The sequence below is a fragment of the Castor canadensis genome, chromosome 7 (assembly GCF_047511655.1).
Source record: "Castor canadensis chromosome 7, mCasCan1.hap1v2, whole genome shotgun sequence".
NCBI classification, from domain to species: domain Eukaryota; kingdom Metazoa; phylum Chordata; class Mammalia; order Rodentia; family Castoridae; genus Castor; species Castor canadensis.
In genome coordinates this window covers 2271960-2297008 of record NC_133392.1, presented here as the reverse complement: position 1 = coordinate 2297008, position 25049 = coordinate 2271960, and the positions used below count along the sequence as shown (strand labels likewise).

General features: G+C 48.5%; 1 protein-coding gene across 1 annotated transcript in view; it reads right to left on the bottom strand.

The window, feature by feature from the left end:
• Tcerg1l (transcription elongation regulator 1 like) overlaps positions 1 to 25049 on the bottom strand; it is a 188436-nt gene that overhangs the window by 41962 nt on the left and 121425 nt on the right. Inside the window, exons 5-7 of the mRNA XM_074078038.1 lie at positions 22298 to 22392; positions 18888 to 18976; positions 6884 to 7038 (exon numbers count right to left, since the gene is read on the bottom strand). Of these exons, the coding sequence (XP_073934139.1) occupies positions 6884 to 7038; positions 18888 to 18976; positions 22298 to 22392 (339 nt within the window). The remainder of the gene's footprint in view (positions 1 to 6883; positions 7039 to 18887; positions 18977 to 22297; positions 22393 to 25049) is intronic.

The following is a 25049-nucleotide window of genomic DNA, read 5'->3' as shown; positions in this document are numbered from 1 at the left end:
GTAAACAGAACCGAACAGAAACCATCCCTGAGGAAGCCCACACAAAAAAATTCACTTGAAATAGGCTTCTAACAGACTAAAATGCTAAGACTATAAACCCTTAGAAGAGAAGTAAGATGTTGGACTTCACAAGATTTCTTAAATATGACACTGAAAACACATTCAACTAGGAAATTAGTAAGTTGGACTTAATCAACCTGAAAAACTTTTGTGACTCAAAAAATCTACCAACAGAGGGAAAAGACTACCCATATAATGGGAAATATTTGCAAATCATATATCTGATGATATAGACCCAGAGATCTATAGATAGAGCTCTGTCTGTATCTATCTATCTATCATCTATTATCTATCTATATATATCATCTATTATCCATCTATCTATCTATCTATCTATCTATCTATCTATCTATCATCTCCCACCACTCACACAACTTAAGCCACACAGCACGCAGAAAGGATTTGAATAGCCATTTCTCCAAAGAAGAATACAAAGTGGCCCAGAAATGCAGGAAAAGATGCTCAATGTTATTAAGGGGAAGTAAATCAAATGCCTCACATCCTCTCTGATGGCTATTAACACACACACTGACAACACAGAACAGAAAACCCGAATGTCATCCAGCAGGTGAGGAACGTGAATGCCTTGCTCATTGCCCATGGGAACATGAAATACTGTAGCCACTGTGAAAAACACTTTGGCCACTGCTCAAAAAGTTAAGAATTAGCACATAAGCCAGCAGTTCTAAAACAGGGTGTCTGACAGGTGTTTGTGTGCCGATGTTTATAGCAGCCTTAGTCACAATATCCAAAACCTGGAAAGTACTCAAGTGTTATCAAATAGCTCATCTGCTCATTCATGGACAGATGAATGGATGAACAAAATGTGGAATGGACACACAACAGAGCATCACTCAGTCAAAAATGGAGGGACCTGCTGATACCGGCTACATTAGGAATAAATCCTGCAGAAACTCTATTTCGTGAAATAGCCTGGATGGTCTGTTTCTGCTCCTTTGAGGCATGTAATAGAGGAGGCAAGTCCACAGAGGCAGAGGTGAGTGACAGGTCGCCAGGGGCCACGGGGAGGAGGCCTAGGGAGTTTCTGTTTGGTGTTTTGAGGTTTTAGGAGTACACAGTGGGGAGGGACCCACAAAACTGTGAACACACTTTCTGCCACTGAATTGCACACTTCAATTCAGCATGGTTACATGGTAAATTTCATGTCATTTATATTTTACCACAGCAAGAAAAAATTCAAGAACAACTTGTTTTGTGACCAAAAAGAAAAAAGAAAAAAAAATCAAAAGGCAAGGAAAAATACCGGAAGCCCAAACACACTGATGTCCTGACTTACAAGAGCTCTTTTAACACAATAGAAAGACAAGTGCTAAAGTATTTCACCGAAGCACAAAGCAAGCAAATGCCCAAGAAACCTGTGAAAAACAGTTCCATTTCACTCCAAATTAAAGAAATACCAACAGCAACAAGGAATGAGTGGCGCACGTCAGTGGGGGCGAGAGCTGCTTCGTCCCTTCACAGGAAGACTGGCAGTGTTGGTCACAAATTCAAGACGCATGGACCTTTTGATGTGGCAATTCCAGTAACACTAAATTACACAATAGATGTGCTTGCAAAAATGTGGAGACACATATACACTAACATACACAGTTGTTTTTAGGTTATTGAGTTTGTGGAGTGAGGTTGGATCAGCCAGTGCAAAGTCCCCTGAGACTCTGAGCCTAACATCTTCCTTTCCAGACATGGAAAGGGTTACACCATTCAAGCCTCGCCCTTTAGGAAGGGTGGGCAAAGTCTATGGCTGAAACTTCCTGAGGAACCGTGGAGGTGGGTTGTGTTGGGTGAGGCAAGCATACATTTAGGTGAGATCCTTGGTGTGTGGGTGCACCTGAGTCCGAGGTGGGCACGACTTGGAAAGTCAGAGGGCAGTAACTCCTACAGGACACAACATTTCCCAGAGCAGCAGCACTCACCACCCAGGAACTGGACAGAAAGCCCCAGTTCATTCCTTCAGGCTGAGGCCCCCTCTCGGGTGGTGACCACACTCTGCACCTCCACAGGCTCTGCTGGGCAGCCCAGACTCGTGCTCCACTTTAGGGTCTGGGAGCAGCCCTCCCAGGAGCACACAGGATTGATCCGGGGATCTGAGCAAACATGGATGTGCAGCTTGCAGGAGCTCTGGGTGTCTACAGAGGTCACTGAAGAGGCTTACAGTGGGCTAAGTGGCCTTTATACCAAGTTCCTCAAAGGATGTCACCTCCACCATGTTGAAGCCTAGGTGGACAACTAAGCATTGGACAGAGAGGAACTTCAAGACCCCTCTGGCCAGCACACACTGGACTTGGTGCTTCCCAGCAAGAGGCACCCAGCAAATCCTTCAGCATCAAACAAGCACCCTGCCTGGGTACAGGCACGAGTCTGAAGGATCACCTGTATCATCTGGTGTCACATACAGAGACTGGCCAGTGTGGACACTGGAATGGAGCTTAGAAAACACAGCGCCTAGTGCCATGGCTGTGCAAAGAGCAGATTGAGGCCTTGGCGCCATTGGAGGCACCCAACACAGAGAATAGCTCCCAGGTGAGGGTCAGGTCCCCCAGGACAGAGCCCCAGTGGACGGACTCCATGTGGGGAGAGCCTGCCAGGTTGACCTGAAGCACTCTGCACACCCAGGAAAGCTCTGGTATTGCATCTCAGAGACCCCAGTCTTGCTGAGCCCCAGCCATCTGGTCCCATTGTGATGTGGGGACCCCAGTATACACTGTCTCAGCCAAACAAGGCTTGGGAAAGTGACCCATTCACTAGTCACAGCTGTGTTTACTCATGGGATGATTTTATATCCTACTTAGTAAAATGAATGTCATTATGAATTCACATTTGTCATGAATATAAATGACTAAAATGTTTGCAAAGCAATTGAAGCCAAGTGAGCTTTTGCCATCTCCATCACAGGCTGGGGACGAGGGAGTGTCAGGCCAAGGCTGCCTGTCCCTACTTCTTCCTAGGAGGCCCAAGGAGCAGCCATCAGGAGGCTGGGCCAGGTTGACCTCCTCAGATCTGGGGTCAGGTTCACTGAGCTGCAAATCCCCACGTGATGGAAGTATGATATTTAGCAAGTTGACTCATCCATGTTATTTAATTCCCTCTTCTGTAAAGTGGGAATAAAGACTGTGGGGGGCAGAATAGAAATTCCCTCCCACCAATGTCACATCCTAACCTGGAGCCTAGTAATGTGCTAGCTTACTTGACAAGAGGGATCAAGGTTACTAAGCAGCCTCACCTTGAGGTGAGAGGTCATCCTGTATCATTCAGGTGGCCCTGTATAGTCACAAAGACCCTTGCAAGTGCAGGAGAGAGGAGGGAGGGCCAGAGTCAGAGAGAGGCTGGAAGATGCTACCCTGCTGCTCTGAGGATAGAGGGAGCGTCTGGGGTCCCTAGAGGCAGTCGGCTCCTCTAGAATCTGGAAGAGGTGAGGAAAGGGAATCTCTCCCAGGGTCTCAGAAAGGACACAATCCTGCTGATGCCTGGGAGACTCACCTTGGACTTCTGTCCTCCAGAAAGTGAGCCAGTCCATTGGTCATGTTTTAGGCCTCCTTTTAGACAATTCATTACACCAGCAATTGGTACCCAATACTCATGGCAGCCACCTGCAGGGCTGTGGGAGGATCTCAGGGAGCCAATTGTGGCAGTTCCTTGCTCCACCCTCCCAGCTGGGTGGATACCCACCTCTTCAGTTCTATCCCCAGGCCTCCTGTCTTCCTTGGCCACTGGGAAGCACTGGCCGGAGACAGAGGAGGAGGAGACAGCAGGTGGGGTGTTTATTGCCTACCTCTCTCTGCCTCTTTTCTCCACCCCAGAGGAACAACCCAATGGCTGGGTACCCCATCACCTCTGTACTTCCCACCAGGCTGCACCAGGCCTCCCAGTGCAGGAATGGGATGCACCTCTGAGGACAGTGCAGGCAGGGTTCAAGGAGATGAAGCTGCAGGTCCATGAGCCAGACTATTGAGACAGTCCTCCCCATCTCTAGGAAGAGCCATCTTCCCGCTACCATAAAAATGGAAAAAGGACGCACCCCTAGTAGGCTTGAGGAACACAGAACCTGATGGAGAGGCAGAAGCAAGTATCTTCTAAACTGAAGAGCTCATAGCACCCCCCCCCCCGCCCTGAATGTCAGTGTGTAATGCATGAGCTTGGGGTGAAACTGCCGCTTCTCATTTCACTTCAGTTCAACAGGCACTTATTCCCAACTAACGGCAAAGCTACAGAGCCATAAAAAATCTGGATGCATTGTAAGGTAATTAGAAAATAATTCAGGCTTTCACTCGTACCCCTCAGCAATGCTAGGAGAATGAAAAAGCAGCCTCCCTCCTTATCTGCTGAGTGATGAATGGCTTAGCACTTTAGACAGTTCTGTATCCTGTACCCTGTAAACTCCCTAACACTATAAGCTACCACTTCCATGGCTTCACACACACACACACACACACACACACACGCACGCACACCCACGCACACAGGACCTAACAGCAGTTAAATGGGGCAGCCACTTTACAACATCAATTTGTTGCATTTGCCTCTTGAAAAATAATGGGAATCAATTGGAATACTTAATTGTCCCATTTCGGACTAGAAACAGGGATTAATATGCTCAAATCTAGAATGGCTCACACTTGAACAAAATGAGAAAACAAAATTCCCAACCAAGAGCAATCTCCCCGGACCCTGTTATAATAATGAGGGCAAAATCATTTGATAGGTCACGATGAATGACCAGCCAGGGAAAATGCCACTGGCTGCTGAGGGCTGGAGGTTGTCCACTCTGCCCCTTGTAGCTAATTAGTCCTCCAGAAATACCCTCTTCTCTAATTGTCTGTCTGTAAAGTTCTCCGGGTAGATCTCAGGAAATTAGGAGTTATGTTCTTATTCCACCCTGGCAACTAGATATCAAGAATTGAACTCATTCGAATATCTTGAAGAATTATATAAAAACTTGACTGATTTAAGACCATCTTTCCTTCTCTTTATAAGAGAAGTAAAGTAAAAATGGTTTTGTAATTGTGTGTATTTTTTTAATTACATGTCTATCTGCCTAGAGTAAGTAGTTCTACATACTAAAGTTGGTGGTAGACAAAAATACCATGATAGGTTAAATTAAGTTGATCAGACATTTTTGTTGCGTTTGTTAGACTTTAGTCCCTGCACTTGGCAGTACGAAATGAGACTCTCGTTTGTACAGTGAAGTGGAGAATTGACCTGGGATTCATACAATCCGGGGTCCTGTCTTTGGTCTGCAGTCCCCAGGCCTCGAGAGAGCAGATGACCAGCCCTGTGGGACCTGGGGACAGCTCCCTCTTTCTGCTCAGACCTGGCCCGATGTGTTCCACACAATGGAAATGGGAGAGCAGTTGTGCATTTAACTTTCAGTAAGTTTCTTTTCTTTCACATTCTTACTAATTCTTTGGGAAAAAAAGACATAGCAACCAATCATCTGAAAGAACACCAGTAAGGAAAGGAGCAAGGCACATACTGCATTATTTGCCTTTACCAAGCAAACAAAGTCACTGTCAGGATAAACTGTACCTTAATGCGTCTTGTAGAATTACAAGTTCTCTTGTTCTTCCTAAATTGTGCACTATTCTGCTGCCCAGGGACCTTGAGAGACTGTTTTCTGCAATGGTTTCCAAAGCATCTTTTTAATATACATTAGAATACCATTTGATCCAAGGAAGAAATGAAATTGCCAAATCCAGCCCTTACTGTCTCTGAACAGGGGAACATTTTTATAGATTTTATAGTTAAAAATGCACATAGAACAATTTTCTTTTCCCAACATCAGTTGACCCAAGCTCTCTGGAGAATGTTCTTATTATCTGAACTGAAATAAATGTATTGAACTTGTCATCTCTCCGTCTTAAAAGACTAATACCAGCTTTGCAAGAGCAACCATTTCCCTGACTCTTGGCGCTGTTGCTTTAATTGCACCAGCTTCTAAATGCCTCTGGATTAACTGGAAGTATAGGCTGATGTCATCCTGGATTAGTCCTATATAATATGAAATCAAAAATATTGTTACAAAATTAAACAAACACCTTCTTCGAAAGAGTCAAGATCCCATGTCCACCAGCCTGGCCCTTCAGTCACACGTGCTGCTGTCAAGGTGGAGACAGCTGCTGCTTGCACATGTCTCTGGTGGAGCGAAGCTATTTTAATCTGAGTGCTCAGAGAGTAGGGGGAGTTGGGCTTCCCCTCAAAGTAGCTCATAAAAAATGTATCGGCTCTAATTGGAAGGGAGCCTTTCTGAGAAGGTGGAACGCTCTTCTCTGACTCTTGGTGAGACAAGATTTACAGCCCCAGTCAGAAGCAGCTGCCTCCCTGCCCAGCAGCTCATTCCTCTATAGCCCAAGAGGATACTTGCTCCTCCTGCACAGGCTTCCATTCAAACACAGCCATGTGCCAACCAACATGGTCCAAGGGCTGGAGAGAGCTGCAGGGTAGAAGGAAATGCACTCCCATTTGTGCACATCTGCCTCTCAAGTGGAGATGAGTAGACATTTGGAATTGAAGCAAAGGGCTGGCTAGAGGCCATATGGACAGGAAGTGCAAGTGGTCAGACAATGAGCACCTTCCTGCACCTATGGCCTCACCTATGATGCAAGGGGAAGCCCAAACCCACTGCTTGGCAAGGTCAAGATTTGGGCAGAAAGTGGTACAAAAATTTAGTTACTGACTCTACAGTGGTGAACATGACTCCTTAATCAGTTTCCAACAGAAGCAGAAAAAGCACGCTCCCACTCCATGCCCCCTTAGAAATAGCAAGTGTAAACCCTCAAAGAGCGTCACACAGCCTGCCCCTCGTTACTTGCTGAGGCTTCCAGCTTGCGCTTATGGGGCGGGTCCTCCATGATCCTCCTGAGGTCCCCACGGTTCTTTAGGTCCATGGGCTTCTCCCAGACTGACAGCTGCATTGTAGGGTTGAAGAAGAAAACCCGATCATCACCCGTCCAGACCACGCACCTGTTGGAGGAAAACTGACCTCAGTCACTCCCGAAGACACTTGGTTTAAAAGCCACTCATGTGCCCCTCACTCAAGGTACCTTCAAAACTGAACTCTCCAGGTCACAAAGGTCACTTGTGACAACAAACCAGTGCTTCTGTGGTGTTTTGTCATCTCATTTGATTAACAGGCTGACTTACCATGACCTTCCATTTACTGGCAACGACACTGAAATTCGAGAAGCTAAGTACCTCAACGAGGCCACACAAGGTTGCAGCTCTGATGTCAATTTAATGATATTCTAGTTCAGATTCTGAGGCCCCCTTCCCTGGACCTCAGATTCTGGCAGCAGCCTCTGAGGGTCCCTCTAGCTCCATGATTCTTCTCACATGGCAATGGGCAGGAACACACATGCAGAAAACTTTCAGCTATTGCTTCCCTCTAAGAGAAGATCACTGAGCAGTGGGAGTGTCCTTCATTACTGCTCATGTCCCCAACATCTTGCTCATATCCCACCCCAGAAGGCCACACACTGCGCCTGCAGTTGTATGGTCTGTGCTAATATAGGTTACTCTACTTTGCACAGAGAAAATCACTCCATGCCCAACCCAGCTAGCTACGTTCCTTGGGATGGGCAGAGGGCCCAAGGGTTGGGCCTCTGCATGCTGGCAACTCTGGAGAGACTGACTGGGACCCTTCTCAGAAATGACCCTGAGAAAGTCCACTGCGTTTGCTGTCCTGTCCGGGGTGTGGTGCACAGAATGATGGTCGCAAAGATGTCCACATCCAAATCCCCAGGACTTGTGAATGTGATTTGATTAAGATATTGAGAAGGGGAGATGGCCTGCACCATCCAGGTAGGACCTTAATGATCCCTATAGGAGGGAGGCAAAGAACCAGAGGCTGTGAAGAAAACCTGAGGATGAAATCAGAGGAGACACAGAGAGGCAGAGAGTGTCACTGGCAGCTTCCCTCCAGAACTGGGAAAGACCAGTACACAGTCTCCCCTTCATTCTCCTGAAGGAACCAACCTCCCAGTGGCGGATTTCTTTCATGTACTTCCAACTATCCCAGTGTTAACATGGACATTTGAGTTCAGACCTTGGCCCTCTGGGGCATCTCTCGGCCCAGATCTAGGGATGGACTCATTTGTAAACTATTTCCCGAAACCTCTCTGGTTCTGCCATGCCTGGCTAACAAGGAACACCTAAGTCCACAGGTCATGACTCTCCAGCAGCTGAAATACTAAATAGCCACCTTGTCCAGCAACTGCTAAGGACTTTTGACCTTCAGAACCTCAGGGAGTCAAACTGTGTACACTAACCTATGGGCATCACACCTCAGTCTGGTGGGGTGTCAGCAGCCAATAGCAGTGCCCTAAACCCTCGTCAGTGTGCCAGGAGCACTGACCACAGTGGCCTAGCCATAACTCCTAGAAGAAGACTGTGACCTGTCTTCTTGGTTGGCATAACCTCCAGCACTGGGCATGACTTGACCTTCTGGGAACGCTAAGAAGGTCTTACGCTACCATCCTGCAGGTGGGGAAAGCAATTGAGAGTTGCTTCATTCTGACTGCCCACCTTACTAGAGGAAGTAGAAGCAGGACAGAAGAGCGTCGTGTCCATGCCAGGGCTCTGCCCTCACACCGCCCAGGCCTGTACCAGGGGCTGACAGACAAAGGGAAGGCCAGCTAATTGAGCCAGGATCCCTGCCAAGGAGGTCAGATCCCTTCCCTGCTCAAATCTAAGAATCCTCCTGTCCCCCAAGGTGCCTGGACAGGAGATTTCTATCCTCTGGGGGCCTGGAGGGAGGCTGCACGCCTGCTTAGTACAGCAGCCACTGGCATAAAAAAATTGAGGGTAATTGTGCCATGCTGTATATTATTCAGCTGCTCCATGGACTCCCCAGACCAAGTGTGGCCAGCAGAGAGCATAGACCCCTATTGGGAGTTGCCTTCCTTCCCTTGGGACACAGAGCTGGTGATGGAGGGCTTCCTATGTGGACTCCAGAGCTTCTTCTTAGCCCTGACTACACTCGACTGAAACTGCACTCTTTGGACTGATACGTGGTGGTTCCTGCCTAGAGTCAGGCTGTTGGGACAGAAGCAAGCTCCACCCCAGCCTCCGTATGCAGACTATAGTTCAGGAGGCTTCCTGGCCTGGGCTATGGCCTGAGACTGGAGCTCTGGTAGCTAGTGGTCCATTTGCAAGTCTTGCTTGGATTATCTTTTCTTCATAATGTTTGACTGAACTTGGCCTGAGTGGGGAAATTCTGGAAGCATCTCTTGTTCTCTGCAACACTGTCTGTCCACTAAAGATTTGAGAACTGTTATGTGGAGTCTGAGGTCCCCAGCAGAACAAAGGGCAGCTTCTCGTGGTCCAGCCACAGTAGACAGGCAGGATGGGTACCACTGTCCTGTAAGGAGGCCGTACCACCTTAGCATCCACAGACACCTGTGACCTGGGCACCGCACCCCAATCCTATGAGCACTTCCCTCCTCTAGAGTGTCTGAAGGCAGAGGGCTCCTGGCTAGGACTCCAGCTTTGGAGAGCTTTTTCCTGATTCTGCAAAAAATGGGGGAATGGAGCAATGGTTATGGACCTCAGCATTCTCGTTTGTAGAAGAAGGTTGGTGGACTAGCCCCTCCAACCTTAATTCTAATGCTGTAGTCTTCTTTCTGAATTTTCCTGGTCCCTGATCAGGTGTCAGAACCCTGGTCATGGTCACTGTTGGGGCCCCTCTACTTCACCCTCTAGGGGCATCCATCATGGTGGTCTTAGATTGGCTTGCTTGGGCTCCTGCAGGCCCTGACTGTCTGAGGACAGTAAATGGGGTTGCTAAGTGCCTGGTGCACATCATGGTCCAGAGCACAGCTGGGTTCCAGCTGAGACTACCCGCCCTCACTGAGGCAGTCTGGTCCCCTTCCTTCCTCTTTCCCGGGGTCCTCCTCAGGGACAGTAACTTGCAGACATCTGCATCTCTGTCTCAGGTGCTATGTCTGGGGGAACCCCCAAAGATGAGCCTGGTGGAAGGGAAGTGTACAGAGCACTGGCAGAAAGCTTTCCAGGAGCCTAGAGGGAATGAGGCGTGTCTTACCAAATACCCGTGCTCTGGATTTTCACGCACAAGAACCAGGCCCTCCCAGCAGGGCCTGCCGTTGGCAAGACAGAGGTAATAATAAGAAATGCTCTCTGAGGAGTGCCCAGTTAATTGAAATCACTGATTTGAGAGTTGCTGGCATGTTTATGCCACCAAGGACAGGTGTTTCATGAGAGAATTGTTAAGATGCTGGAGGCCTGTGGCACACAGATGCTGAGGGGAGGGCTTGGGACCCAGAAGAAGCATAGAGTCAGCGCCTCAGAGGCAGAGATGGACTCGGCCTGACCTAATCCAAGTCCTTCCCACCAGACACTGGCAGGCTTTCCTAATACGGAACAGATGGGCCTCCCTAGGTGGTTTGTGATACCTTGCTTGCTAGCTGAGGCAGCACACTGAATTCTGAAAAGGCTCTGGTCAGAGGAAGGACAGGGCCAAGGGGAATAGGAAGCTGAGAACAGGTGAGCGAGGACAGGCTTGGTGTGGGATGGGCAGGAGCCATGTGGTGTACTGCTAGTTTAGGAGCAACAGATGTCAACTGTGGGCTCCAGGCAATAACTTCCAGCTCTCCTCTCAACTGGATACTCAGCTGAGGGCAAGTCAGTGAGTCTGGGAAAGCAGACAGGTGGACGGGTGGATCTGAAAGGTGGGTTTGAAAAGGTGGGTCTGGACAGGGGCATCTTGGCAGGCAGATCAGTGCAGGTGGTCCAGGAAGCTGTGCATTGATGGCCTAGGAGTTCCACAGAAGGCCTCTCACACACCTGTTGCTAGGCATGTGACCTCCTGTAGAGGAGGGAGGGAAGGCAGGGCTTCCCAGGTTACACTGGCCTCTTGTGGCCAGAATTACTCCAGGTGCCCTGGTTTTCCATGGGGAAGCAAACATTCACCAAAGACTAGAGCAAGTCAAGGGAGCCAGAGTCTCCACAAAGTTCTGCAGGTGGCCTTAGGTCTTGTACCTGGGAGGCTTCTTTACCTAAAGTAAGAGGTGTGGAGACCTTGGGAGGTGATATTACAAAATCGTCTGATGGAAGCCCCACTCCTCACTGCACTCCTAGGCACTTCCCCTCTGGCTCCCAGCATTGCTGTTAACTTAAGAGAAAGGCTTTATATCTGAGGATTGATATTTATTTGGACACATATCCCCGGCCTTCGATCACTGACTCTACTTCCTGGAGCTCAGGTGCAGAGAGGCGCATCTTAATCCTGAAGAGTAGGCTCTCTGGTATGCCGTAAGGCAAGGAAACATTGCCAACACCTAACTTCTAAAGCCAGGGAGGAGAGCAGCTAATTAGGGACTTAATAGGGCATTAGTGCTGGGGACTGGGAGGGGACAATTAACACAGTGCACATTTACAACCAACTTACAAAAAAACAGTTCCTGTGCCCAGGGGAGGTGAGAGGAATTGAACCTCAGGGCTGGTGGCAGGTAAATAAACTTGGTTCCCAAGAGAAATCTGTCCATCCACTTGTCACGGTCGGTTTCAACTAGACGGAGCCAGCTATAACATGCAAAATTAATTTTATGTATCATTTTATGCCCATTTTAAGTAACACGGATAGCTCCCCTTTTTCAATCATGCTGCATAATTCCTGGATGGCTGCCATAATTCCTCTTGTCTCTAAATGTCCTCATATCCCAGAGGATGTAATTAGTGTGTCCGTTATTTAAGTCTGGTACTAGTACACGAAGATACAGACTTTATCAAATGAAAGCCGGGAGTTGCTCCATTGCTTTGTTGTAGAAAAGGATTGTCACAATCTCCCTTCAAAGAGCACATTTCTGTGTCCACAAGCTCAGAGGGGTAGAACAGTCTCTGCTCTCAAACTTCACCACAGCCCACCGGGGGCACGAATTCAGGCCTGGCCTCTCACATCTACTTATCTGCTCCTACCAAAGGTACTTTGAGGCTCGTGGCTCTGAACTTTGCCCCTGCATGCTTGTCCCAGGAGTCCTGAACACTGGGTGAAGCCCAGAGTGCACTGGGTCACACCTGCCTGTGCAGAGACCCCTCAGAAAGGACAGGCAGCTCCCCTGTGCACTTCGCTGTTTCGCTCTGTCCAGGAGTTGGTCCTCAGAAGGGGCTGACCTGGGCAGGGCTCGCGGTCCTATCTAGCGCACTTGGCAGGTAGGGCAAGGGGACCATGGGGCTTGCAGACTCCCTAAGATTCAAGTTGGAGAGACCTGCCTTGCCGGCCACAGCTTCCTTCACCACCTTTTATTCCAGGAAGCACACATGGGTAAAGGACATTCTGTCTGATGAATGGACAGGGATGCAGACCAGCCATGGAAGCAGCCATCGTGACTGTCAGCAGTACTGTGCCCAGGGTGCGCTAGGTTTTGGGGCAACACCCCTCAGCTTCAGGACATGGGCATCTTATCCCCTCGTGTGAGGGCCTCAGCTCCTGAAAGCAGTGACTGGGTGCCCTTCATGTTGCCAGTGTCCCTACTTCTTCCCTCTGGAGTAGAGGTCAAAGGATAGACATGCTAAGAAAGGGCTGGGTGTGCCTGCCTGCCACTCAGCTGTGCTCTCACTGCAGCACCCGGAAGGTGATGGGAGCCACTCCCCAAGGTGCACCCAGCTGAGCCTAGGCATTGGCCTTTTTATTTCCTTGCATAAACCCTTAGGTAGTTGCAGCTGTCCATCTCTAGGTACTTCATGTCCTCTTATTTTCTCATTTTCAAATACTGCGTAGCCTAAACCACAGTCCATTATCAGCAAGAGCTGATGGACACATTCAGCCTTGTCCTACTGTCTGTTCAGACTTTCCAAGAGTGGATGCAGAACCCTCAGTGTTAATACACTACCCAGATCATCTCCAAGGAACCAAAGGCTCCAGGGAGCCTGAGGCCAAGCTCCTGGAGGATCTGCCCGTGTGGAGATATGAGGCCACCTTGGCTTTGCTCTCGCTCACCAGGGCCCCAGCTGTCATCAAATCACAACAGCTCCAGCCTGATTCTTCTGCTGTTCTGATTCTTTTCCTCGGTCTGGGAGAGACAGAATCACAGGTGAGCCACCAACAGTGGATCCTCCAGGTCTGGCACTGTCTCACGATTAAAGTGTGGCTTTCAGGAGACAAATAAAACAAGTGAGCTGGAAGTGGCTCATTCCTTTCTCCATCTGTCCTAGGGCTGCCACCTCCGAGGCCACTTAAGCATGGGTCTAAGTGGCAGCCTACTTGTACCTCTTCCTCTGTCTGCTGTAACTAAGCACTTTGACATTTAACTCAGAATTACTCTCCCCACCTGGTAGTAACACCTCACCTGTCCCTTCCCTGACATAATAAAAGACTCAATTATGCAAAGGGGACAAAGTGACATTTGGTTTCCTTTCAGTGATATGGACTCAAAGAAGAGTGATGTGGTGTTGTCTCTAAGCTTAGCGAGTATGGCCACATGTCAAGCAACAGCACGACAAATAGACATGGGTTGATGTGGCCGAGCCCACGTCTCTTAAAAACCCTGATGCCTAATCACCTTTCTCTGTCAAGCATCACATCTGTGTCACGCCTCAGGAAACTGTTCCTTTCTCTCTGGAACTGTTCTGCCACCTTCCAAAGAGCATGCTTTGATACAAATTCCCTTCAAGTCAGTCTCGGTGCTTGTATTTTCACAAATCCAGAGAATCTACTTTATACCCAGGAAGTCAATAGTTACAAAGTAACCAACAGATGTCATCAACACGTATGAAAATATCAAATACAGTCGAGGGGACCAAGGAGAATGCCTGGGACTTCGAACACTACCCTGCTGCTCACAGGATGTCACCGTGCTCAACATATGCCGTGGTTCTACCAATGCCCATCTCTCATGTGCCACGGCTTGCCCATCCTGCCCACTTCCCTCTGCAGAAATGAGCAATGAGCCACTGGTGCCCTCGGTGACACCAGGTACCCACACCTGAGGAATGCCTCACATTCATTTAGACAGGAGCCTCGTGCCATTTAATACCTCTCCTTCTTAGGACAAAAGTGTGAGTTGGTTTTGCTAGGAGTTTCCATCTTTCTAGGAGACATCCACTGTCTTCCTGAAAGAACAATGTATCTCTCCCAAGTCACCTGGCAAAGACCGTGGTGTTGTGCTTTTAATAGGTGACTTGTGGCATCAATCTGGACCTTCTAAAATAATGATGTGATGGGAAAACCAATGTTCAAAATACATTTTAAAAAAATTCACAAGAACAGTTATTACTTATAAATCCATCATATTTTAAAAAACCCTCTAAGATACTAAGTAATCATTGATGTTGACATTTATTGCCATTTAAATCAAAAGCTCCTAGACTTTACATTTTTACAAATTACCTTTGAAATCTCCCCACGTCATCAACAATTCCAAGAAAACATTTTAATTACATCCCAATGAGAGTACCATTTGGGTCAAAAAATGCAGGTTATAGAAAGAAGAAGGAGTCACGCTCCAGGGACTCGCACTTGTAATCGTAGCTACTCACGAGGCAGCGATCAGGAGGATCGCAGTTCAAAAACAGCCCCATGCAAATAGTTCTTGAGACATATATGGAAAAAAAACCTGTCACAAACAAGGGCTGGTGGAGTGGCTCAAGGTGTAGACCCTGAGTTCAAACCACAGTACCACAAAAAAAAAAAAAAGAAGAAGAAGAAGAAATGCCTCAAGAGATGAAGGCCATTGCACGTCCATGGCCTCGCAAGCCTGGCCTTGTCATTTAGAGATGTTCTCCACTTCCTCTCCTCTTTAAGTGCCATGCCTCCATTCTGGAATACTTGAGCCCACCCAACCGTCCTGGGCTACATGTGTTTCTGAACTGTGGAGTTGGTAGAGGATGTGCCTCTGGACTCTGAAGCCATCTTTAATGATCAGGTTGGCACAGACAGTGAAGAGAACAAGGGGACGGTTCTGTCACTGTCTTGGTTCACCGTCAAGGGTTAACTTCGTGTTTATGTTTTTAGCATTGCATTGATACATCCGAGGAGACCATGCGTCTGGCCTCTCTTGGCAGTTAGAATGTGAGGAATCACACAGTGGGGGATGACTGGGGATGCTGCTGCTTGCCTTTGTCACCGCTCTTGGGTTCCCTTTGCGCTCTAGCACAGAGCGGCCCTGCAGAGGACGGGGAAAACACCCCTTCTCCTCTCACACTTTCAAGCCAGTTTCTACATCCTTACCACGTTCTGGGTTGTTCTCTATAGACTGGAGGCAAATCACAAAAATGCTGTTAGTTTTCACCTTCAAAAGCCTGTGATTCCTTCCACTGCACACTGAGATTTAGGGTCCTGTGTAGAACATCCCATTTCTCAACTCCAATTTGATCAAATATTCAGCTACAATGAAACGTTAACCAAGAGTAGGAACAATTTGACTTGCATTTCCCCTGTTTTGACTAGCTTCCCAAACTTCCTACCTCCTTTCTGTGATTTCAGCTGCATCCAGCCAGCTCTGTGAGTTCATGGGCATCCTCTCCGAGCCCATAATAGCTCCATCTACATGGAATCATTTAGCAGTCAGGTTTCCTTAGGAGAATTTTGGCCCAAGGTCTCAAATCTGCTGCCACAGTGTCTCATTCGGGATCTGACCTAAACTGCCCCGGGCCCGTAAGAACGCCCCAGCCCACCCTGGACTCCAGCAGGAAGCTCTAGGCAATTGGCCATGAGAGGTAAAGAGACAGTCTGTGAGCCATCAAGGCTATTCCATCTTCCTGCTCATCCTGCCTCTTGGCAGTGCCCAAAGGAACCTGGTGTCTGGACTGTGACTCCCAGAGTCTCAGCTCTGTCACCATTCTTCTGCCCACTTCCAAAAGGATCACCTTGGCCTGACCCAAAGTACAGGACCTTATCCTGCTTTGCTTCCTGTCACAGCAGCTTCAGGGCCTCAGTGGCATAAAGGGTCAGGGTACACGGGGAGAGGACTTCCTCCCATCAGCTCTGGGCAAACAGGTGAACAGCAGTCAGCCCACCAGCCAAGTATGAGCTTTGTGGAACTGACACAGGGGTGAATTCATCCTGACCATCTTGTTGCTGAGCTAAACACCAAGAGCTCACCATGGGCAACTGCCCCGGAAGCAGAATCTGCAGCTAGAGAACCGCCCAACACTACTCCTGCTGGCTCTGTGCACAGCCCACCAACGAATTTCATATTGTTGAATGAAGTTGATTAGCAGAAGTTCAAGGTGGTCACTGCCCCTGGAATACTCTTACTTGGGCAAGAGTGCCCTTACACAGCCAGCTGCCATTCCAGATGGGCCTTGGAAGAGAAGGAAGAGGGTGGAGCTATGTTCTTATCTCCTGAGCCCCTGGAGGTCCCCCCAAGTACCAACTTGGCTGGGGAAAGCCTGACACTTGTGAACTTCAGGAGCATCAGGGCAGTGATGCTTGAGCTAATCAAGGGACAGTCGCAGGTCCCCATGGAGGAGAAACATCCCTGGGAGATGGGGACCCTGAGGGTTCTATGTTTGCAATGCCAAGATTAATGAGGATGGAGTTCCAGACACAGGCTAAGTCCCTTCTCAACTGCACCATGGCAACACCTGTCCCTCACCCTGCAGTGTCCAGGTCCCCTCCACCCTTCAGAAGTGTGGATCCCCTTTTCAGGTCTGGTGGGGGTCTTCCAACATGCACAAACGTAGCCCAAGGGCTGCTCAGCAAAGCTAGGAGCTCTGGAACTGAGCTTAGACGCATAACAAAATGAAGAATGCATAAGAAATAAACATTAGCCATGTCCTCGTTGCCTCTGTGATACTGCAGAAGTCCCAGCCAAGATGACTGGTTCTGATTCACACAGTGTGTTGATCTCCACAGATGGAGTTCCTCTGTCCACTTATGGGAATGTAGCTTTCCTCCTATGGTGTGATACCCTAGGCCATTGCCCAGCTAGGCTACGTCAGGGATTCCTTTTCTCCATCAGTCTTGCCAGTCAGAGAGAAGAGGTGCAGGACCATCACACCAGCAGCCTCCCAAAGACCAGGATGTTAGTACATCTGGTGGGGCCTCTGTGGCTCTGCCTCTTCCCTCCAGGTCGAAGCCCTCTCCAACTATACCTTCATCTAATGGCCACGTGCTCAGCCACCCCTGCTAATCCAACAGCCCTCCCACCACCTGCACCACACCCTTGTCAATCCATCTTCTGGAAGTAGCCTATACTTGGTTGCTCCACCCTCAGAAACCCACAACATCCCATAAAAGACTCTTTTCCTGAGTCAGGGCCTTCCAACCCAGTTGGGCCAAGCCCCATTCTGTTGCCCTGAGCACCTGCTGCAGCTCCTTCATGGCACAATCAGGGATCAGGTGACACTGGATGATTTGTAGCTCACGAGAGGAGGGCCACAGCTTAGGAACCCTGCTAACTTCTCACTCAGCATTCTGCATGGTGGCACAATATGGAGGAAGGCCATGTTTTCTACACAGTTATAATCCCCAGAGGGCAGGCCACACTGTTCTTGAGCCATCCCAACCCCTCAACAAGACTGGCTGCCTTAGCAGCACACTCAAGCCTTGAGTTTGATCATGCAAGGTCCCAAACAGCTTTTATGGTGGATAAACATTCACACACAGATGGTCTTTCTTCCAGATGTTGGCACAGAGCTCCCAAGACTCTTGGGATTTGCCAAGCGAGAGTAGTGTCTTTGGTTGTCCCTGACATTTCAGGCCCGCACCCCACCATCTTTCTCTGTGCATCTCTTCCACTTGGCTGCCTTTGTGAGAGGCCTGAAAACATAGCCGAGGGGAAGTGGAGGGACCCCTGAACTTGTGGTGAGTTAGGCAGAATGCAGTAGCCTGCTGGGACCCCCATTTGGGCTGGCCTCTCCATGGGGCAGTCTTGTTGGACTGAACCTTCAGTCCATGCAGTCTTATGCCAACTCATAACCCCTGGTAGCTGGAGTCTGGATTTGGCTGAATCACACACACCCAGAGCTCTGGAGACCTGGTAGGTTTGGGGAAGGCACTGTCAGGTGCAGGACAACTTCAGATAAAGGGCAGTGTGAGGTGGCCAGTGCACAGGTCTGATCCCCACCCAGCCATGGGCAGCCTCTCCAGATAGGAGCAGGTCAACCATCATACACAGGTGGCCAGGGCACAGCCACAGAGTACAGTAGGCCCTGGCCAAGTGGGAGGTTCCCACTTAGCATGCAAGGCTGATGAGACGCTGAAACCATCAGAGGGCCATTCTCTGCCTGGATGGTGAGAGGCACTGACGCGAGCGGCTGCTATTTCTGTTTCTTAAATTAGTAGCTGTTCCTCCCAGCTGCACACTGCACTCTAATCTTCAGGTTCTAAAACTAATTTTTACTATAATAACCTTTTTATCCTGGTTCCAAATTACTCCATTATAAAAGGGCATTTTTAAAAACCAAAGACCGTAGCTCCCTCATGGAGGGTATTTTGAGCAAGCCATACTCAGAGATCAGAATCCTCACAGGGCAACTGGAGAGAGTCAGACATGGCTTTAATTAACAGCCGTTCAGTTATGCTTTTGCTGGGAGGACAGGGAAGAAAATCCTTTGAAGCTTACGGCATGCTACATTACTTTGAGCCACTATCTCTTGCTGGTATATATGCAACAGTATTACTGTTTTAATACATGCTCACAAATCTATCAAAGCAGGAGAACTTATCACTTACGTGCCATTTTTCTTTCTGCAGAATGTTACATCAGTGTAGAATTACACCTGCCATGAGTTTCAAGTTCATTTGTTAAAGCATTATTTGCTAAGGAGCATTTTCTCTTCAGACTCTTGTTCCCAGCAGAATCTGGGATAAGACAACACTGTTTCTCATTGCTCTTGGGATTGGGGTTACTTACCAGGGAGATCCAGGCACTGGGGTAGAGGCGACAGGTCTATTGCCTTTTGCTGCACTGTCCTCCCCTCTTACTAGCATGGATGGAGGCTCCTTTCAACAGAAAGAGAAGGAAAGAGCACTTTGTTTAGTTCTAGACTCATCCATAGTTATGCAAACAAGTAAGTGGTAACTGAGCCTCCTCAGAGAGACCTGTCTGTAGCCAGCAGCCACTGGATAACTGACTTCTTAGCTCAGAAGAGCAAAGCAGTCTGGCTGGGCAGTCCTGCCAAAGATGTAGAACTGGTGACACAGCAGACTGTGTGGAATAGCTCAGACAAAGGCACCCCCTAATTAGCCTGAATTGTCTTTCCATAGCCAGAGACAGGTGCAGAGTCATGGGATGGTTCAGTTGCCAAATGCTTTGGGGGCAGAAAACCCCAATGGATTCATCTCCAGAGACAAGCCTGACCAGCAGCTGCAGTCACTCTGCCAGCAAAACCCATGTATAGTGGCAGAGAACCTTGAAGCAGAGAGGGGTTCTACACACAGCTGGGACTGGCATACCCAGGTCCCTTAGGGCAGGAGGAAATGATAAGCCCACAGCCTTAGGTAAGGGCAGGGACCTTACAGTTTCTGGGTTCTCCCTGCCTTTCTGGAGCACCTGGCTGGGGCAGGACCCAAGGGCATCATTGTCAATGTGTCCAGCTAGGTTTGAAAAGTGCCACTCTGTCTGTCACCATCTAGAAAGACAGGGATGCTTGAACATTGAATCACCTAGAAGAGAACAAAGATTTGATTTCTCCACCAATAAAAGGAACTATGATTAGGACACTTGATTTGTGTTAGTTACAAGTAGATTGCAGGGAGCAGCAAACCTTGTTTGAAGGTAGAAAACACGGACAATGCTAACCCCTAAACACGGAGCCAGGAATCTGACTGACGTGTTTAGCTGCACCAGTGGGTGACAAACACAAGCAATCTGTTGTGCTGACAAAACCGGTCTCTACTAGTGGAAAACCAGGATGAGGAAGTTTCCAAAGGTCAAAAGTCAACAGCACAAGTTTGACTGCAAGAAAGAAATGGAGGCACAGCGGACAGCATACATTCTGGTAGTGAAGAGCCCTTCCTTTTCCCCAGCTGTCTAGCTGCGGGGTGTGTGTTTTATTTGCTTGTTGTTGTCGTTTTTCTGAGGTAGGGTCCCGGTATGTAGCCGAGTGTGCCCTTGAACTTCAGGTCCTCCTGCTTCAGCCTCCTGAGTGTTGGGGAACAGCCATGTACCAACACAGCCAGCTGTTTGCATGGTTTTAATCTCAAGCTTAGGATACTGGGACAGACACTGTGTCCTCTCTCTCTGGAAAATCAGGTGAGACATTAAAGGGTAGTAACAATCCAGTTCTGAGCTGAGATTTTTTTATAAACCGAATAACATCCTAACATCTTAGAATCTGTGCCTACCAGCATTAATATTAGTACTTTTTGAGACGGTGTATGTGAGAAGAGAATCAATCATTTGATCCACCAAATCTAAATGAAGCCAATGTTTCAGGCCCTGGGTGGGGGGCCCCAACCAAGGCCAGGCAGAGATGGCACAGGTGACCAGGGTCCCAGGTCTATACTGTGGCCAGGGTTTATTTTCATTGTCACTTTTCATAGTTGGAAAGGAAGCGCTAAATTACAGAAGCACTGAAGCATAAAATGAGGAGAAAAGAGGATAAAGAATGCTAAGAAAATTTAAGAGCCAAGAGTTGAACTAATCTTAAGGAGTTAATGCTGTCAAATGGGGCTCTTTGGCAAAACCTCGATAGCAGAGTGAAGCTGCCTCTTGTTGACCACTTATCCATGAGGAGTAGCCAGTCTGGAAGACCCCCACCAAGACAGAAGGATGAGAAGTCCCAAGATGGGGATCAGACAGGGCCAGAAAAGTGCCTGTGTTGTCTCTGTAGGAGCGTGGACCTGAGAAGGACAACTACCTAGACAAGGAAAGACACTCTTGTGTGCTCATCTAGGTCTCACTGAGGGCTCTCCCAGCCTCTTCTCATCCTGACAGATTAAAAGCATTTAATAAAGGATTTGGGATTTATACAATCATCCCTATGTTTATAAGAAAAGAAGAACAGTTTTGTGTGGTTTTGTTTTTAGGATTTTCTGGTAGTAGCAAATATCTTTGTTTCCAGTGAGAAAATAAGGTCAGGATCAATAGTTAGCTGAATGGGGAGTACTCAGAAACACTCGTCTCAAAAAACCGTACATTAAGACCAGAGTTTATATTACTAATCCAATTAGGAAAACGGGGTGGGGGGGAATTTTCACTATGAAGTTAATTGAATAATAGAACTCAACGAGGAGCCTCTGAGTACCAGATTACCTCTGCTAATTATTCACGTAAATATGGAAGGGTGTAATTTGTGATGGGGACGAACATTTCAATTTGGCAATGCTAGGATTCCCTCCGGCTAATTACCAAGTTCTTCTGTGTGAGGCGCACGCGGGTTATGATTTCCTATTGGTGATAGAAATGGCTAATCATGGCATAAAACTCCTGCTTCACACGAAAGTAATAAAAGTGAACTTGACTCCCAGAACCGAGTGATAAAGTGAGTATTTGTGGACGGCACTAGCAAGGCTTTCTGTGTAATTCAGATGTAATTCTGGCTGGAGGCTAATCTCCCACAGAAAAGGCATACGTCAGAGGCAAGAGTTTTATCTGCGCTAACACTGTGATGGACGTTCACTGCTCCACACTGACCCTGGAAAAGGTGAGCCGTGGTGATTATGTCCTCAGCTAAGGCTCATAGGGAGCATAGGCCAGGGACAATGGAAAACTCACAGCGCCAGGAGTCAGGAAGACCTGAGAAAGGTAAGGCAGGAGAGATGTTAACAAGATGTTGAGTTGGACCAGAGGTTCCAGGCATCTTACGGGTGAGGGCAGATTGCGTGCCATCTGCGATTTTCAAAGGTGGCAGCACAAGTGGCCCCCTTGGATTATTCAGAGGAAGGACTGTGCTGTAAAGAATACATCCAGCACTGCTCTGCTCAGTCTTTAAAGGTCCGTTTGGTAAACAGGCAAAGAGAAAGGCCTAAAATTTGAATGTTTTAGGAAAAATAAAAGTGTCCCAGGTTTGCTTTCAACAGTAAAATCTGAATGTAAAATCTTAATTCTGAAAATGGGCATAGTGGTGGTAATGGGAAGCTAGGCTTATTCCCTCTCAACAGAGAGGGAACCTGAGTGCAGACCAAGCTGGTGAGGACAGGGGCTGTGTTCTCAGATGCTCTGTGGTGCCCCACCAGGCCCTCTGCTCCCTCGGGCAGGAGGGAGGCATTGGCCATTGCACAAATCCATGAAGGAGACAGGTATAAGGGCGTCCTGGCCCCGATCCCCATCCTCCAAGCCTGGGATTTTGTGTCTACAACATGCCAAGTGCCAAAACCTACCTTGTCCTCTTTGTCTTCAGCCCGGCTCTTCCTCTCTGCAGCATGCAGCATCAGTGCAGGAGGGTGGGGTGCTCGGCTGTGCTCTTTGCTTTTATCTGTTGAACAAAAGAATTGTCATTAATACTCCATTTATTACATCAGTCACATTTGGAAAAATTGAGCAAAGAGAAAATGTGGCTTTAGAATTCAAGTGGATGGAAAACCCCTGTGCCTTCTGCAGGAAGGTTGTAAAGTTGTGGCATTGTTGATGGCAATTTAGGGACAAAGCCTCTTCCTGACTTGGGGGGGTATTGATCACACCTGGGCCATTTTCCAACACAGCCTTCTGTCTACCCCCAAAGTGCACGCCTGTGCCTCTGGGCAGTGCTGTCTTCAAAAGCACTGTCTGGCTCCAGCCTGACTCCACAGCCTCTTAGATGGAGATGCTCAGGGAGCACACCCACAGGGAATGTGGTGCTTAGGGAGGGACTTAGCTGTCTCCATACAAGGACCACCCAGCATGGGGGAAAGTTCTCCTGCTGATTCGGCAAGCAGGTGGAGGTAGGAGAAAGTGGCCAGGCACTGCTCATGGCCCACGCCCAGGCAGACTCAGGGCAGAGGAGCTGTGCCAAGACCTGTAGGCCTCTGGCTGCTCTCTTGAATTCCCAGGCTCCCCCATGACCTGGGCAGTCAGGAGCTCCCTCAGTGACTTCAAACTGCCCCCAGCTCTGTCTAGGTCTGTACTCAGCATAGATCACCCTTTGCCACACCTCATGGCCAAGCCACAATGGGTTGTGAGTGGATAAGACCCAGGTCTACCCCAAGAAGGACAAGAGACCAGCACAATTCAGTGGGACCAGCCTTGCTGAGGCTTTGACAGTTGGTAGCCATTATTAGCATCCTTGGCCAAGCCTTGTAGGGGACAGGGGGGCTCCAGGCTGGTCAGGCAGGGTTTGTTCATTGCCAGTTGACACTGACTTTTCCATGAGCCGGACTAGACAGCGTTTTCAAAAGTAGGTGTGTGCAGTGAGGGAAGGGGGAGAAAGGCAAAGCATGGGATTCCAAATATGGAAACGATTTTAAGTTTTCATTTTTTTCAAAAAATCTACTTAACCTTCAAAATGGTGCAAGTAGCAGCACTTTTGGTGAAAGACTGCAAGAGTGATCACTCTTTTAACACCAGAAATGGAAAGAAAAACCCAAACCGTCTAACCACAGACCAACCTAATAAATGAGTAGATCACGAGGGAAAGACCTACATGTGTTCTGTGGGTTTGAGGGACAGGATGGTTCAGAAGCAGAAAACACTGGACCTGGATCTCCCAGTGTCCAGCTCAGCTGGGAAGGTCCACAAAAGGGAGGGAGGGGAAATAGCAAGACAATCACTTTACAGCTGTGCACACCAACACACACATAAACACACAAACCCCTGCAAGCACATGTGCACACACATGCAAACACACACAGAGAAAAGGCATCTAGTGAATTCTTTGGAGCCCACACATTGGTGTGTGGAGGGTTTGGAAAGCAAGGGCAAAGGTGGAGGCCAAACTGGCACCTTTCACCTTTCATCATTTCCTCCTCAACCTACTGCTGACCCCATACCCTCTGTCTCACATTCTGTGAAGTTTTGTGGAAGGGAACACACAGGCTTGGACCTTATATGGGGTTGCCATAATGACCCTTGTGGGCACCTGGAAGGCTGAACCTGCAGAGTGGATGGCTGCAGGACTTCCTTCTACAGAGTGTTGGGGAGAAAGCCCCTCAACTAAGCATGCTCAGTTAGCGTCTGCTTAGACACGGAGCAGCAGAACTGGGCAGCGCTGGACGTGCACTGAATCCCCTGTACCCCAGAGGCAGTGCATCTGGACCAGGCAGTAGCCAAACCATCATGTCTGGCTCATCACCTCCATCTGACGACGACTAGATGGATGAGTAGCCAGCAGACATCAAGGTCATAGCAAGGGCCCTTATCCTCCACTGCCAGACCTTCAGGCCCTTGCAGGGAACAGGGGATGGTCCTTGCTACTGAAAGAGTAATTGCCCTTATCTCAAGCTATTGGCAGACAAACAAAGCATGTGTCCCTGACATCATGGTGTCCTCCTGTCACTCCATCTCTACAAGTATATCCAAGGCTAAGCTTCTGCCCAGACCTCTTCCTTCCACGCAGAAGCCTGATATGCTGACCACAGGACAGCAAACAACCACACATATCAGGCCTGGCCACAGGTCACTGGAAGAGCCCTTGCCTAGCATATAGGAGGCCCTGGGTTGGTTCCCCAGTATAAGCAAAAAAGAAAAGAAAAAAAAGGTGGGCCTTAGAAGAAGCCATCAACTTTCCATCAAACTGGATGGACAAACCTAAGTCAAGAAACTAACTTGAAGGCAGAGGAAATATTTCATCATTCAGGATGCTACACAGAGCTGCTGGGCACATCGTGATTTCCAGAACTCCATGGAACTACTCCCCAAATCCCATTCTTTGTCAAGGTGCGTGGAGGAGGCTGGACAGGGTCTCTGTCCTGAGTCCATGCTGGGCAATTCTGTCCCCTTGTCATCTCTGCATCTTCCTCCACAAAGTGGAATCAGCAGGTCACAAAATGTACATTACAGAGAAGGGCTAAGACACAGGAAATGGTTAAGAAGTGTCATTTGCCAAATGACACTGAGGAAAAATGCACAGAAACTGAAGCACTTAAGTGGAAATGTGGAGGCAAAGGGACGAGTTGGCTCTGGAGCCAGAGGTCTTGGGAGAGGAAGTTTCCTCTGGAA